Here is a 16,495-nt window from a genome sequence, read left to right on the forward strand (position 1 = left end):
TGCTGGAGATAGGACCTGCAGGGCAGCAAGCCAGGGTGGGACCACTCAAAACAGCCCAAGTGCCTGGCTTCCATCCCAGTGGCTGGGTCAGTGCTGTGGCTGCCCTTTGGGGCCTGTGACGTTCAGATGGGCTGAGGCCTGAGGCTCAGACAGATGCATGCCTGGGGCTAAAGAGCCTGGGGCCAGCCCCTCTGTGACCCTGCTACTTTTCTCTCCTTTTTATGGAGGGCCCTAAGACAGATAAGCTTCGGGCCTCAAACCCTGGCCCTGGTCTCCTCATGCAGCACTTCAGGTGGCAGATAGGCCAGGGAAGGGAGCGGAGGGGGCATCCAGGGTGGGGCCACACAGCCCAGGCCAACCCTGCAAAGCCTGAGGCCAGCTCCCGGCCCTCCCCCAACCCTCCCTGGCCTGTGGCTTCCAGCTTTCCTTCTCTGTAAATCAGGAGCGGGGAGACTCAAGACAAAAAAGCAGATATAAGGGCCTTCCCAGAGGTCTCCCCAGCATACCCAGAGCATGTCCTTTCTCCCCTGGTCCTGAAGCTCAGAAAATTCTCCTGCCGCTTCCCGGGGTTGCTGAGAATGGAGGGAAACAAGCAAGGAGAATGCGCAACACCTCAGACGCAGTAGCGCCTCCTCTGGGCCATCAGACACCGGGAGCTGGTCACTGAGCCGGGCCCTGTGCCGCCAGCCCCATGCTGAGTGGGTGCCCATGCGATTCCTCCCCTGGACTGCCCCCATCCCCATTTTAGAGATGAGGAGGCTGAAGCAAGGCAGGATGTAGGTAATTTCCCAAGGTACAGCCAGGGCATAGCCAAGACGCAGTCAAACCCAGTTGTTCGATGAGAGGCTGGACGCTCAGGTCAGGCTGTAAGGGTGGGCAGCCGCCCGGCTCCTCTGGGGAGGTCAGGCTGGAGAGTTCACCAGCCCACAGTGCAACCGAAAAGCCCCTTTTTGGCTCTGGGCCTCTAGTCCCCATCGGGACAGTGGGGGCAGATGAGGCAGGAGGCCCAAAAGCTCTGGAAGGTGCCCTGCAGCTCCAGCATTCCTGGATAGGGATGGCTTGAAACTGCAGCATGAAAGCTCTGGGGTAGACCATAAGAGGACATTTCATGCAGAAGTCAACAGCAGACCTTGACTTTTCCTCTGCAGTTGTGTGACAGGCATGGGTCTGTGACCTGGAGAGGGGTGAGGCCTTTCTCAGCCCTGGGTTCCCAAGGAGACCATTCCCAGCGGTGGCTCCTGTGAGGGCAGAGTTTCTCCCTCAGTCTCTCGGGGCTCATCTCTTCCAGCAGTCTGGAGCCCCTTCATGGCCAGGCAGACCCAAGGCCCTCTGGTAGGACTGGGGACAGCCCAGAGAGGCCCTCCCTGGCACTTTCTGCAAGCCAGGCCCCAGCAGGCAGAGACAGCAGGCCCAGCCCCAGGGCCAGGTTCGTGAGGGACGGACACTCCAGAGTTTCTGGACAAGAGGGGGCCTTGAAGGGTGGGGAGATCTGGCTCCGAGCTGGACGTGAGGAGGGGTTTGCAGAGTGGCTCTGCCCCTGGTGCACCAAGACCCTACCTAACAAGTCCTTGTGCTTAAAAGAAAGCTGGGCAGTGATGGGCCTGTGGACAGCAGGAGGGGCCTGGGTCCCACCAGAGGGAAGTTTGCAGCTGCAGGCTGCCGCCCTGCGGGAGGGGAGGCCGCGCCTGTCCCAGGAGACTGACAGCAGACACCAGGGGCCACGAGGCCTTGGGGGGTGGATGTGGGGATGGAGCCGTCCCAAGGTCACCAGCGGCAGCCAGTTCCGAGCCTCCCCGCGCCCCCAGGCCGCCTCCCCTGCGCCGCCGGGTGCGCACCCTCCCTGCTGCACGTGCGCCCACGCGCCTCCCCCGCCTCGCTGGGGACGCCGCTCCCGCGGGGGGCGGGCGGGGGCCGCGAGGGCGCGGGGGCGGCGCTGCCGGGCGCGGGGCCAGCTCGCGCCCCCCGCGCGCCCGCCCCCCGCCGGCCCCGCCCGCCCTCCGCCCCGCGCTCCCTCCCGCGGGCTGCGCTCCCGGCTGGCGGCGGCGGCGGCGGCGGGCGCGGAGCGGCCATGGGCACCCGGGCGCCGGGGCCGGCGGCGGCGGCGGGCGGGCGGGCGCAGGTGCGGGGCGGCGGGCGGGGGCCGGGCCGTCCCCGCCGCCGCTGACGCTGCCGCCTGTCTCCCCCCGTGTCCCGCCCGCCCCCAGACCCTCCTCCTCCTCCTCCGCCCCCCCGCAGCTCGGGCCCTGGTCGTGGCGCGGCTGCCGCACGGTGCCCCTCGACGCCCTCCGGACGCGCTGCCTGTGTGACCGGCTCTCCACCTTCGCCATCTTAGCCCAGCTCAGCGCCGACGCGGTGAGACCCCGGCCGGGAGGGACACGGGGCGGGCGCGGGGGGCCGGGCGGGGTGGGGGCTTCCCGCGGGCAGCGCGCGGACGTGGCCTCCGGGCCAGCGGGTGGGTCCCTGCGCCCAGCAGCCCCGGTGGCCTGGCCGGATTCGCCCCTCTGGAGCCGGTGGGTGGGAGCCGAGTAGGGGGCAGTGTGGAGTTGGGGACGGGCCTCGAGGCCGGGACCCCCGGAAGTGGCTGATGGGTGGGTCTCACCTCCACTCTCCTTGGAGGCCCGGGACCTTGGAAGGAGCTGGGTCCTGAGGCTCCCCCCACCCCCATGCCTGGGTGATGGGGAGGGCATGTGCCTGGCAGAGGGGGCACCCTGCTCACTGGGTCGCCCGGCCTGCAGGGAGAGGGAGGAGGAGGAGCTGCTACGTTCTGCTTTCTCGGACCTCTTTGCACCCACCGCGAGGGCAGCCTGGTTTGTGGAGGTGGCAGTGTCCCCAGGCGGGGTCCCGGGAATTGTCTAGGCTGCTGGGCCTGACCCAGTCCCCAGCCCTCCCCAGCCAGGCCTCCCCTCCCAGAGGCCTCTTTTTTGTTCCTGCGATTCTTGTGGGGGCTGCCGGTATCCATGGCGATGGCATCTGGGGCCAGCCTGCTGGTGGGAGCCCTGGGTGCTGGGGGCAGCCCACTGGGGCTGGTGGGCTCTCGCCCCAGGCCAGCCGAGAAGCACCCACTGGGCCAGGCAGGCCCATGTCAGCCCACCAAGGACGGTGGGGGGGACCCCGAGGTCTTTGCTCACCGAGTCCCTCAGTCCAGATCTCGTGTGGAAGTCAGGGCAGCAGATGTAGAGGACAGACAGGGGAGGGAGACATGGCTTCCTGGGGGGCTTGCAGTGGCATGGCTTGCACCTACTGGAACCCCAGGTTGGATGTGGAAGACAGCTGTAGGCCTCTCTAAGAACGTTCCAGCCACCCCCTTTGTTCTCTGGAAAGTGGTACGACATTCTCAGCTGTAGTCTTCCACAGAGTCAGAGCCAGCCGGGACCTCACAGGTCATTGCCACTAAACTCTTCCCTTGACAGGCAAAGAAACTGAGGCCTGGGGAGGGGACTGTGCTCAAGGTCTTGGGGTGATCTGGGCTGGACAGTGGTCTGTGTTCTCAGCCCTGATCCCAGTATGCCCTCCCTGTCAGGCTGTGTCCTCAGGCGAGACTGTTGGTGGTGTTGATTCTGTAGGTAGGGCCTGGGGGCAGCCACCAGGGCCACCCTGGAGGCTCCCTGGAAGAGGTGGCTTTTCTGACTTTCTCCCTGGAAGAGGACAGGATCTCCGGGTGGCTGCTGTACTTTGGGGTGTGTGCGAGGAGGACCTAGGGCAGGAGAGGATCGGGGTGGGGTGTGGGCCCCCACTCTTCTTCTCCCAGCCAGGGTCAGGCCCATAGGAGGTCAGTGTCAGAAACTAGAAACACAGCATTGTCCCTGACACACTGTGACCCTGGACTGGCCTTGAGTCCCTCGGAGTGTCTGAGGAGACTCCTCTGTAGAATGAAAGGGACCCTGTGGCACTGGGGCTGGGCTGTGTGAGTGGGTACCGGCAGAGCTGCTGGAACAGGGCAGCCCCAGGGTCTGGCTTGGAGAGTGTCAGTGACGGTCTGGTGAGTGCATGGGGCTGATGTTTGGGAATCACCCAGAGTAGAGGTGCTGGATGCTGAGGGGCAAGAGCTGACCTGTGCCAGGTGCCTGAGAGCAGGAGAAAAGGAGGCCCCTCCATGGGGGAGGGGCAGACAGAACGTGGTGTCCTCATCCTTGTTTGCAGGGGTATTGGCACTGCCCTCGGGGGCCTTCCAGCATCAGCCCAGCCTGCCCATCTCGGTGTCCACAAAGGTGGGATACCGGCGGGCGTATCGGGGTGTCCTATTCCCCTATCCAATACTGGGCAGCTGAGGCCAAGGGTCCAGGAACCGTGCACTGGCCAGGAGAGTGAGGGCAGACTGCTTGGCCTCTCTGCACCTCAGTTTCCTCATCTGTGAGATGGGGTCACAGTTGGCTATGCCTGATCTGTGACACCCTCAAGGGCAGGCGGTGTCTGGTTTGGTTTGGGTTCCCCGTGCCAGCAAGGGAAGGAACCGGGGGGGGAGGGCGAGAGTGAAGGGGAGACCTACTGTCAGCGCTGGCTTGTTTTGTTTGGCCCCTGTGCTGACCCCTTGAGTGCCTGGGGCTGGGCCCAAGTCAGACTCTGGTCCTGGCCTTGAGGGACATGGGTCTGATGCAGACACAGGCGTGTGTGCTAAGGGTGAGGAAGACATGTTCAAGCAGAGGTTTGGAGTAGGGTCCTGAGTGGTGCACAGGAGTGTGCCAGCTGTGCTTTGTGGGGAGGAGTCACAGCCGTGGCAGGGGGGAGGCACGAAGCTGCCGGGGAGGTGGGAAACAGGCGTGGGGCTCAGAGGCCAGGCAAGACAGAGCTGCAGCGAGGCCTGGAGCCAGGGAGAGAGCTCGGGCATCCTCCCCAGGGTGGAGTGGATTAGAGGAGGCTCAGAGGTGAGAGAGGGGGGTCTGGGTCCCTGAGAGATCCCAGCCAGAATGAGGACAGAGCAGCCCAGCCGGCAGGTGGGGAGGTGGCCATGGGTGAGCTGTGCTGGCATGGGGAGAGCGGGGGCAGCTTGCCTCTGCTGGGGGCTGGGGCTGGAGGGTGTGTGGGGAGTCAGGTCCAAGTGGGCAGAGACTGTGGACGTCCCCGGGTACCCAGCAGCCTCAAGGGACTGCTGTCCTGAGCTAGGGCCCGAGATGGTAGTAGAGACAGAGTGCCACAGGTGCACACCAGAAGCCAGGGTGGGATGAGACTGGTCAGGGGGGTGAAGTGAGGGGAGGCAGGCCCAAGAGTCCCACCCGGAGCCGGGCCTGGAACCAGAGTGTCAGTGTACCTGCAGGCTGTGGCGCTACAGGCCTGCAGCTGCTGGGAGGCTGAATAACCACTCTGATTCGCACCTGTAAGGGGACCAGGCCACCTGTCTCAGCTGTGGCGGAGATTGAACTAGGCGCTGTATTTATGGCACTTGATGCAGCCTGGCATGTCGTAAACAGTCTATGGAAGGCAGTGGTTGTTGGTATCGCTTCTCTGATGGGTTTCAAACTGTTAGTAGGCCGTGACCAGGGTCAGAGTTCAGAGTTCAGTTTGTGACCAGGATCAGGGCTCAGCCTGTCTCTGGGGTCAGGGCTTAGTGTGTGGCCAGGGTTAGGGCTCAGCATGTGACCAGGATCAGCATTCTGTGTACCCAAGATCAAGGCTCAAAGTGTGACCAGAATCAAGGGCTCAGGGCATGACCGGGATCAGGGCTCAGCCTGTGACCTGGATCAGGGTTTAGCATGTGACTGGATTCAGGAGTCGGGGTGTGATGGGAATTGGGGATCAGGGTGTGACCTGGATCAGGGTCCAGTGTATCACAGGGCTGAGAGCTTAGTCTATGACTGAAGTCAGGGATTAGTTTTGTGGACATTCAGGAGCCATAGGTGGTGTTGGAACAGGGACAGGACAGAGATGGCATTGCTGGATAGAAATCAGTCCTTATGGGGCATAAGGCGTGCGAAGCGCAGGAGAAGATTGGGAGCAGGGAGTTCACATGGTGGAAACTGGCAGCAGCTGTGTAAACGACGGGTGAAGGCCACCGTTACCCTGGAGAGGTTTGAGAGAAAGTGATGTGGCAGAGAGCCGAGGGGCTGGGTCAGGCTGAATGTTCAGAGAGGGCCTCTCTGAGGTGGTGACTTGTATGCTGAGAGAAGAGCCAGCATGTGAAGTTCGGGGAAGAGCATAGGGCAGAGGGACAAGCATGTGCAAAGGCCCTGGGGCAGCTCTGAGATTGGCACGGGAGCTGTTTTCCACACGAGGCCAGCCCGCTCTGCCTCCTCTTTGTGTGAGTTGAGGTCTGTCTCTTGCCCTTGAGGTCTTCTGTCCAGCCTTTCTGATGAGACCTGGAGTTCTAACATCCCTGCCTATGCAGACTGTCTCCTGTCCCCTCCTGTTCCCTTCACATGTCACCCAGAACCTGCTGGGCTGAGGCCATCAGGAGTGACTGATGAGCCAGGCGGGGAGAAGGAGGGAGTGGGCCGGTGGGCGAGCTGGCGGGCTTCAGGCTGCCAGGCTGAATGAGGGCAGCGAAGCAGATGGCCACCGAGGTCTGGGCTGGAGCCAGCCACAGAGCAGGTGTGAGCCACTTACTCGGTCGCCCATGACCTCCTTGGACCAGCCGGCTGTGGGCCAGCCCTATGCTTTGGAAACATTGGCTGGGGTCACCCTGCCCCTTACCTGTCCCTATCCAACTGGCCTCCTCCAAGCCCCAGGTCTCAGGTTCTCCGTTGGTAAAGTTACAGGGTGATGGACTCCAATCCTAGAGGGCCACTGCTTTGAGGCCTGAGCTCCAGGTGGTGACGTGTGGAAATGGCTCCTGATCAGTTTCCTGTGAGGGTCGGTAGCCTTGCCCCTGCTTTGCCCTCACAGAGCATGCTTTGGGATGGCTGAGGTGAGCAAGGTCTCCTGCAGAGCCCAGAAGCCTGGGGTAATCAGAGGGCCTGCCTGGAGGCGGTGGCTTTTGAGCCGAGCTCCGAGGGTTGGCAGTGCTTCCACACACGAAGAGGAGTCAAGCCTCAATCCTAAGGAGGCTCAGCAGGAGCTAAGGCATCCAGCACGCATGAGGTGCCTAGCTTGGCACCAGGGCGCAGGTGAGGGCCAGGTGTGCTGGTGCCAGTTGTGCGTGCCCAGGTCTCAGGTGTGTGTGTGTGTCTTTGCACATATCAGGCATGCGGTCTGTGTCACTCCGAGGTCAGAGCCCCAGGTGGGTGATCTCAGACCTCATCTTAGTCTGGAGGGGAGAGGGGGCTGTGGGAGATGCAGGGGGGATGGGACTGGGAGGAACTGAGGCTCTGGGGAGTTGGCCGTGGGCGAGGCCCTCACGGGCTGGGGCTTTGGATCCTGCCCCTGGCCAGAGCTCACCGGTCACACTCTAGTCTGGGTTGGGGCAGCCAAGGTCTGAGGCCTTGCAGATTCATGGTCAGCAGGTGCCTGGGCCTCCTGGGTCCCAGACCCCAGGAGTGCTGTGAGCTTGGGGAGAGGCCATGTGGTGGGCAAGGTGTGCCACAGAGGCTGTAAGACAGCTGACCCTGAGTGTGTGGGGGCCTAGTGCTACCCACCACATTCCGGAAGCACTGCTCAGGGAAGAGGCAGCTAGCGCAGCTCACAGGGACAGGAGCTGGGACAGGCGGGACACCGAGGTTGCCCAGCGAGTTTGGAGTGAGCCAGGAGTTCTGGTTGTGGCCTTGACTCCTCGCCCCTTCTCGTATCCCTACCCTGGCTCTGTGTGTGCAAACACAGAAGGTATGTGTTTGAGCCAGCCCTGGCTGTGCCCCCATGGACCACTGACTGCCTGGGTGACCTTGGACAACTTTCTCAATTTTCTGGATCCTGCGTTCCCTATCCTCATTCATCTGGCCTGTAACATTGGCCAAGTGTCCATGCTGGGCTTGGCCCTGGTTGGGTTCATGGGCATGGAGGACACTCAGCTGCAGGGACAGGCAGTCCGCCCAGTGTGGGGCCTGGGGTGATCAGAGTGACAACCAGAGAGGCCCAGGAGACAAGGAAGGCTTCCTGGAGGAGGCGGCTCTTCCTGTGCGGGGAAGGGCCTCCCGGACACAGGAGCAGCACGTGTGTGGGTGGGTGGCACACTGCAGTCTGGGCTCATGCTGCGCCGGGCTCGGCTGAGGGGAAGGAGAGGAGCCCAGGCGAGGCGGATGGGCAGCAGTGCCAGGTAGAGCAGGCCCTGGAGCTCAGGGCACCTGAGGAGGGTGAAAGCCCCATCTGAGGGCAAGAAGGACCACCTAGGGCTTCAGGAGCCAGTGGGGTGGGAGATTCTCCCCTCTGCAGCACGTGGGGACAGTAGGGGTCTGAGAGCTGCTCTGCAGGTTGTCAGCGAAGTCAGAATTGGGATGGGGACCAGAAAGTGTCAGCCTTCGGCAGGGAGCCCTTAAGAAACCCCTTGTCCTCAGACCTTCCCAACCATCTCCCTCACTTGACTCCCTTCCTCCTATTTCCGGGCTGTCCCTGCCGTGTGCTGGCATGCCCTAGGCGCCGGGGAACAGCGCGGCCCAGGATGCGGACCGTGGGTTGTGCAGTTGCATGGGGTAAACACATCATGCATGAGCAAGGACCAGCCGGCGTGCTCGGGGCTGTGCCGGGCCACGTGGTAGGAAATAGGTCTGTGGCCGGCCCAGAGCCTCTGCAAAGGGACGAGCCGAGATGGGAACGGCCAGGGGCACCGACCATGAGAAGGTGGGAAGTGTATTCCAGGCGGAGGGAACCGAGGGCACAGGAGCTGTGGGGTGGGAACCAGGAGGCAGCCAGTGGGTGAGGGGCAGTCTCGCCAAGTGAGGTGGGGCTGGCAGGTGGGCAGGGCCAGTCCAGGAGCAGGGGGAGTCAGGGAGGACTCTGAGCCGAGCAGGGAGGTGACCTCAAGTGGCATTTTGTAAAACCCTCTGGCTGCCATTGGAGAGGGGCACAGTCTTAGAGGTGGGGAGGCCAGGGCTGGCCTGGGGCGGTGCAGAGGGCTATGCTAGGTCTGGAGGGAAAGTGAAGGCACCTGCCGGAGCAGAGACGGGGCAAAGAGAGGTGGAGCTGTGACATGGGGACTTGGTGGTGATGCGTTGGGGGATGTGGGAGAGCAGGTGTCGGGAGGGCGTCCCGGGCTTATAGGGGGAGTGGAGTTTGAGGTGCTGGTTGGATGCCCGGTGGATGCAGCTGGAGACTGCAGAGGGGAGGTCTCAGATAGGGGTGGAGTTGAGCTCTGCTGGTATTTCTGGGCCATGGGGCCTGAGAGAGCCATGATGGGGGGTGGATGGTGATGTGGGGTGATGCTTCCCTGGAGTAGGTGGGGGGACTGTGACGTGATAGGGGCAAAAGGTTGATCACCGGGCTTGGCACATGACTACAATTATACCAGTGGGGGGTAGGGGGCAAAGGCCCCGCTCTCAGCAAGGGACAAGAACTCCCATCACAGGGCACAGCGCAGAAAGAAGGTCCTGGAGGGATTTGGAGCATTAGAGAAGTCAACCTTCTCTGCAGGGGGCTGGGGAGGGGGTTGCCAAGGAGGGGCTGGGCTGGAGGAGGGGGAGGTTCTAGCCAGAGAGGAGCCTTGGGGCAGTACAGAGTGACCCTGGGCTGCACCCCGCCCTGGGGCCTCAGTGTGTGTGTCCGCGGAGTGGGTGTGCGGGTGGCATCTCTCGGGATGCTGCTGGCTTCATTCCCCGCGCTCTCCCCGTAACCCCCAGACCATGGAGAAGGTGACGCTGCCGTCTGTGACGCTCATCGTGGGCTGCGGCGTGTCCTCCCTCACCCTGCTCATGCTGGTCATCATCTACGTGTCCGTGTGGAGGTGGGTGCCTGCTCGGGGTGCCCAGAAAGGGGAAGGTCCTCGAGCCTGAATCCTGGCAGCCCCCACTTCGAGGCCGTGGTCTGGGGGGGATGGTGCAGTGCTCTGCCTCCTGCCTTCTCACCTTCCCTGTGACAACCATCATCCAGCTTCACCCTGCCACCACCATCACGGATGCCACTCCACTCCCAGCTGCCCCATGTCCCCCACATACACCCAAACATCCAAGGGCGGGGGCACAGAAGCAGGACAGGGGTGGACACACGGACCACATCTTTCTCTAGCTCTGCCACACTATGCACAGAGGGGAAGGCCCCAGTTCCTGCTGTCCCCTAAACACATGCCCTGGTGGGTGCTGGGCATACTCCCCAGGCTGCCTGCCTTCTCCTGTCTGTGTCCTCTGGCCCAGACTTGTAAGGCCACAGCCTTCCCCAGGGCCCAGGGTCAGGCCTCAGAGCATCGAGCCTCTGACTTCTCCCCTGCCTGAACTCCCTTTCCTCAAGCCCACAGGAGCCCAGCATGGGGATCCCATGCCCAGGGCAGGTGCTGTTTGTCCCAGGTGTTGGCCCGTGAGGCTGCAGGGCCCCTTTGGAGCCTGGGCAGGTGTGGGGAGATGTGTGCAGTGGAGCTCGTGTTTGAGCCAGTAACCAGCCTGTGTGTCCCGCCGATGAGCGTGCGTGTGACTGCAGGCGTGTGCTGACCTGGCAGGTCCTGTCTCACTGCCTGCCTGCTTCTAGCCCCATTGTGTAGAAATTTGCAATGGGGACGGTGAGCTCAAGGTCACTGCCCAGGCAGCTGCCCACAGGGCCCAACTGGACTCCCACTGTGTCCAGAGGCGTATGGCCGCTGTGCCTGGCTGCTCGGCTTTGTGGGCAGTGTGATGTCAGCCGATAATCAGAACTGACGGCCTGGCTGCTGCCCAAGGTCAGGCAAGAAGGGGTCGATGTGGCCAGTGGGGAGGAAGGCTGGAGCTTTCCTGGTGACCGGGGAGTGGTTAGCCCTCCACTGTCCTGCCGGGGGGCAGAGTGTCCAGTGCTGCTCCCACTGGCCTCTGCAGGGGGCCATGGCTGTTTCCTCCCCTGGGTCAGCCCCTCCCCTAGGGTCTCAGTTTCCTGAAACTCCTGGGAATTGGGGCTCAGGAGCTCTGAACTCCAGCTCTGACACACTGAGGTTCTGAGAAGGTTTTGTGCCTACAATTTTCAAAACCCCCACCTTGAGAAGCTCTACCGGCCATTACTGTGTCCCTATGAGCTGTAGGCAGGGACTGCCCTGATGGTCCCCATGAGGAAGTGGACATCCAGAGAGGGAACATGACACTACCCAAGGTCATACAGCATAGTAGGGCTATGTCATGGACCCTAAGACTCAGCTCTGAACCCTCTGCAGTCACCCTGGGTAGATCTCAGTCCCCAAGGGCTGGAGGTGGTGGTGGTGCTGGTGCTGGTGCTGGTGGTAGTGGTAGTGATGGCGGTGGTGATGGTGGTGGTGGTGGTGGTGGTGATGATGGTGGTGGTGGTGGTGATGCTGGTGGTGATGGTGATGCTGGTGGTGGTGGTGATGGTGATGCTGGTGGTGGTGGTGATGGTGATGCTGGTGGTGGTGGTGGTGATGGTGGTAGTGATGGTGATGCTGGTGGTGGTGGTGATGATGGTGCTGATGGGAGTGATGATGGTGATGGTGGTGGTGGTGGTGATGATGGTGGTGATGCTGGTGGTGCTGGTGGTGGTGGTGATGGTGCTGGTGGTGGTGGTGGTGGTGGTGGTGGTGCTGGTGATGGTGGTGGTGGTGGTGGTGGTGCTGGTGGTGGTGCTGGTGCTGGTGATGCTGGTGGTGGTGGTGGTGGTGGTGGTGCTGGTGCTGGTGCTGGTGTTGGTGATGCTGGTGGTGATGGTGGTGGTAGTGGTGGTGCTGGTGGTGGTGATGGTGGTGGTGGTGGTGGTGCTGGTGGTGGTGCTGGTGCTGGTGGTGGTGGTGATGGTGGTGGTGGTGCTGGTGATGCTGGTGGTGATGCTGGTGGTGGAGGTGGTGGTGGTGGTGGTGGTGGTGGTGGTGCTGGTGGTGGTGCTGGTGGTGGTGGTGGTGGTGCTGGTGATGCTGGTGGTGATGCTGGTGGTGGAGGTGGTGGTGCTGGTGCTGGTGCTGGTGATGGTGATAGTGTTGATGGTGGTGGTGGTGATGGTGATGCTGGTGGTGATGCTGGTGATGGTGGTGGTGGTGGTGATGGTGGTGGTGGTGGTGGTGATGATGATGGTGGCGGTCGTGGTGGTGGAACTCGTGGTGGCAGTGACTGCAGGGAGGAGTGGGGCCCTGGTCTTGGAGGGATCCACAGGACCTCAGTCCTTGCAAGGATGAAGCCCTGAGTGGTGCTGACCTCAGGCCCCGGCCTCTCCCACAGGTACATCCGCTCGGAGCGGTCCGTCATCCTCATCAACTTCTGCCTGTCCATCATCTCCTCTAACGCCCTCATTCTCATTGGACAGACTCAGACCCGCAACAAGGTAGGCAGCCTCCCTCCCTGCCATGCACCTCCCAGCATCCTTAAGTGGGTGGGTGAGCCCCCAGCAGGGCCCTGGATGGTGCGATGGCTGGGAAGCGGAGCCAGGAGCGTGTGGAGCAGGTGGAGGCTGCCCCAAGCCACGTGGAGCCCCTGTCCTGTGCCATAGCGAGCCAACGGGGGCTGGTCAGCTGGCTGAGGGGCAGTTTGTGCCCCAGAGTCTCAGCTGGACTGGCCCTTTGAGATTAGCCAGCTCAAGTCCCCGCCTGGCCCACCCTAAGAGCTGGAATCCAGCCTGTGCCTTTTCAGCCTCAGCTCAAGCTGCCTCAGGGCCAGAGAGCGTCACCCTGAGACTGACCTAAGCTCTGCCTCTGGCAGAGGCTCCCACAGTCCCTTCTTTCCACCTGTCCTGGCCATCCCTGAATCTGGCAGCCCAGGGCATGCCCCTCAGCCTGCCCTCCCCAGGTACCCTGATCCCGGATCCCTACCCCATGGTCTCCAAGCTCTGTACTGCTACATATGGCAGGCCTAGCCCTTGAGTGGGGGTCCCTCCTTCCTCAGGGGACCACCCTGACACTGTAAGGGACAAAGTAAAGCAAGAGGGATTGAAGTGAGACAGAGAGAGGGCCTGGCCCCTGGGAGTCTGCCACATGCTGTGGCAGAAGCTCATGACTGCAGTGAACTTGTCGGTGATGCTGCGTGTCCTTGAGGTGTGGCATGCCCTCTCTGGGCCTTGGGTTCACCACCTCCTGAGCGAATGGGCTGGCACCGGGGCTTCTGAGGGGATTCCTGGGCTGACATTTGGTATGTCTGTGAACGGGCAGCTGAGGAAGATGGGGTGGGAGGGCGTGTCTGTCCGTGGCAGTTTGTGGGCAGGGTCACAAGAGGCACCCACCCAGGGGGACTTAGACGTCCAGCAGCCCACCTCAGGGCCGAGAACCAGGTTGCTTGCTGCCTGGCTGCTGGGCCTCCCAGCCACAGCCGGGCCTGCTCTCGGGGTGGGCAGGGGTGGTGAGCGCCTGCTCAGCCCTCCCGCCCGCCCGCCCGCCCAGGTGGTGTGCACGCTGGTGGCCGCCTTCCTGCACTTCTTCTTTCTGTCCTCCTTCTGCTGGGTGCTCACCGAGGCCTGGCAGTCCTACATGGCTGTGACGGGCCGCCTCCGGAACCGCCTCATCCGCAAGCGCTTCCTCTGCCTGGGCTGGGGTGAGCGGCCTGCCGGGCAGGCGGGCAGGGGGAGGGTGCCTCTCCCCGGGCCTCCTGGCCGTCCTTGGTCCTGGCCCCTGCTGCTTGTTCCTGCCCCGCAGCCTCCCTCCCCCTCTCCTGCTGCCCCTGTGGCCCCAGCACCCCCCGCTGCTCCCGGTGGGGTTTCCTCCTTCTGGCCACCTTCTCTCTGTGGCGCTGCCAGATAAGACATGGGACGCCCAGTTCAGTTTGACTTTCAGATGGTGAGTGATTTTTTAGTATGAACGTGTCCCATGCAATATTTGGGAAACGAGTCCTTGTCTATCTGAAATTCACACGTAACTGGCTGTCCTGTTTTATCGGCCACACTGGCAGCGCTGCCTCCAGTTCCAGTCTGGGAGCTCATCTCTGTCCCCGTCCTGTCCCCGCTCATGCCCTCAGCGTGGCCCTCTGCTCTGGGACGTCAGGGGCGCGTTCCCAGGCAGGGCTGGGAGGAGGTGGAGAGTGGGGGGCCGACGCCCTTTCTTCTGCTCCTTTCCAGGGCTCCCTGCGCTGGTTGTGGCCATCTCTGTGGGATTCACCAAGGCCAAAGGGTACAGCACCGTGAGCTAGTGAGTCAGGGCGGGTGGGGATGTGGTGGACGGTCCCCGGCTCCCTGGGGCCTCCCACCACCCTGGAAGGTGAGGGGTTGGCCACACAGCCCACCCCATCTGGCCAGGCACCACCTCACAGAGGCTCAGGAGGGGCGCCCCAGGGACTGGGGGCTGAGCTCCTCAGGCAGCTCCCTTCCTCCCAGGTAGCAGGCTTGAGAGAAGTAGGGCTTTTAGGCTGTCAGAGGTTCCTACCTCCTTGTCAGGTGACCTTCGGTGGATCCATTAGTCTTTCTGAGCCTCAGTTTCTCCACTCCTGCACAAATGCTGGTGAAAAGGACTATGAAAGCTCTGGGTGCAGCAGGTGCACCCCCACAGCGGTTCCTTGGGGGGGAGGACAAGCAGCAGGGGGCCTATTTCACAGACGAAGTCACTGAGGCCCTGAAAGACCAGCAGGGCTAGGTCCTGGGGGCCTTGAATGCCAAGCCAGGAAGCTTGGAGGTTATCCTAGAGGTAGTGTGGGTTCCTGAGATGGGCAGAGAGGGTCTTGGGCTCAGGGTGGCACAGGAGAGCCAAGGGCAAGGGATGGGGACAGGCCTGAAGGGGGCCATGGCCACGGGGAGCACTAGGGGGACAGGCTGTGTGGGGCCCTGGAGCTCCTCCCTATCTGGCAGTGGTGGGAGTAGACCTGGGTGGACCCAGTTACTGGAAGCCCAGGGGATGAAAGCTGAGAAGGAAATGCCAGCACTGTCCCCAGAGATGAGAGGAGGGACACCCAGCCTGCTGGGGTCGAGGTGGATCGGGAGGGGATGGGGACACTGAAGAGGAGTTCTGAAGAAGGAGGAGGAGTTTGACAGACAACATGGGGTAGACCATTCAGGGCAGGGGAGACAGCGCAGGCGGAGTGCTGAGTGGCCCTCACTGGGTTTGAGGTTCCTATGGGCACCATAGGTGGTGTCCAGAGACTTGGGGACTGTGGGGCTGATGACTCAGTATGTGGTAGCAGGAGCCAGGCCAGCCATGTGACCTGTGCCAAGCCCCCAGGGCCTGGGGGGAGTGGGCAGGGGGAGGGCCAGGCCGATATCCTGGCATCGTGTCAGGAAGGAGGGTCTGCTGGAGACCCCAGGGGAAGAGCCAGGAAGGGCCCAAGGCCAGGAGGGGAGTCGGGAAGGACGGACAGTCGCTTTCCTCTTGCCAGCCTGGCTCTCCTGCCGTGTGGTCCCGAGCAGGTGCATTCCCATTCTGGGCCTGTTTCCTACCCATAACATGGTCAGTGTGTGTGAGGTGCCCTGCACACAGGAGGTGCTTAATAAGGGCTGGTTTTCTTCTTCCACTTCCCAGCTTACTACCCTCCCTCCTGAGCGAGTGCCTGCACTCCGGGTGAGGGGTGGGCGCTCACAGCCTGTCTCCTTCCCCAGTTGCTGGCTCTCCCTGGAGGGGGGACTGCTGTATGCCTTCGTGGGACCGGCTGCTGCTGTCGTGCTGGTACTGACCCCTAGCCCCTGTCCTCACTGTCCCAGGCTGAGCCCCTCACCTCTCTGAGCCTCGGTTTACTCACCTATCCCTGGGCCAGGCCTTGGAGTGTACCTGCTGGGGGTGGGTGGCACCCACATCCTGGCTCTGACCTGTCCTCAGGGTGTCTGGGGTACAGGGGCTGGGCCAGGTATTATTCTTTTATCAGTGTAGCTGCCAGGGCACCCGTGCAGGTTGGTGAGCGAGTGGCGGGCTGGGTGGGCAGAGACGGATGGATGGACGCCGGCTGCAGCAGGGTCTGGCCCTTGCCTCCACTTCCCCTTCCGCCCCCAGGAGGGGCGCTGATGTCCGCAGATCCCTGCTGCTGTGAGGGCACTCTCTGCAGGGCCACACCACCTTCTAGTGGGGGGCTCGGGCACAGGCTGGACATGGCAGAGAAGAGCGCACCCTGGGCACTAGGTGGGGAGGCACTGACCCTGCAGGGGACGAGTTGGGGGATCCTGCGGTGGGTGGATGGGGCGGCGTTGTGGGTGGCCGCAGACCCCTCCCCACAACCCTGGCTGCCAGAATCCCAGCTTCTTTATTCCTCGAAGGCTCCCTGGCGGGGGGCAGCGTCCACACAGGAGGTGGGAGAGGCCAGGCATGTGGCACCTGTCAGTGCCTCTCAGGGCAGGCCTCAGAGCCAGCCGGGCCAGATGCCACCTTAATAGCAGGCACCAGAGGGCTGGGGGAGGGGGATGGTTAGAGGCAGGAGCCCCTATCCTGGCCACGCCTTCCCACGATGCATCCAGAGGGTGGGGTTGGTCCTGACCTACTGAGGGACCCCAAGCCTGGGTGGCCCCTCATGTAATTGGGGCCATGCAGGTACAGGCCGAGCAGAGCCTGCTGCAGGCAGGTGGCCAGTGCTGGCACCCATCCTCCTTTCTCTGCCCTGGCCACATCAGAAAAGGAGGCTGCTCGGGAAAGCTGCTTCCACCTCCATCAGGCCAGCTGAGGGTTGGGCGTCAGAGTCTGGGAGCT

General features: G+C 62.8%; 1 protein-coding gene across 3 annotated transcripts in view; it reads left to right on the forward strand.

The window, feature by feature from the left end:
* The window catches only part of ADGRB1 (adhesion G protein-coupled receptor B1), a 73,792-nt gene that overhangs the window by 40,955 nt on the left and 16,342 nt on the right, over positions 1-16,495 (forward strand). For 2 of the 3 annotated variants that reach the window (XM_063079382.1, XM_063079381.1), the window contains exons 17-22: positions 2,205-2,352; positions 9,636-9,739; positions 12,132-12,234; positions 13,283-13,433; positions 13,954-14,023; positions 15,421-15,487. In XM_063079382.1, coding sequence (XP_062935452.1) covers positions 2,205-2,352; positions 9,636-9,739; positions 12,132-12,234; positions 13,283-13,433; positions 13,954-14,023; positions 15,421-15,487 — 643 coding nt within the window. The remainder of the gene's footprint in view (positions 1-2,204; positions 2,353-9,635; positions 9,740-12,131; positions 12,235-13,282; positions 13,434-13,953; positions 14,024-15,420; positions 15,488-16,495) is intronic. The other variant, XM_063079383.1, reaches the window with a different exon arrangement.

Source organism: Cynocephalus volans, chromosome 15 (assembly GCF_027409185.1).
Source record: "Cynocephalus volans isolate mCynVol1 chromosome 15, mCynVol1.pri, whole genome shotgun sequence".
Lineage (NCBI taxonomy): Eukaryota > Metazoa > Chordata > Mammalia > Dermoptera > Cynocephalidae > Cynocephalus > Cynocephalus volans.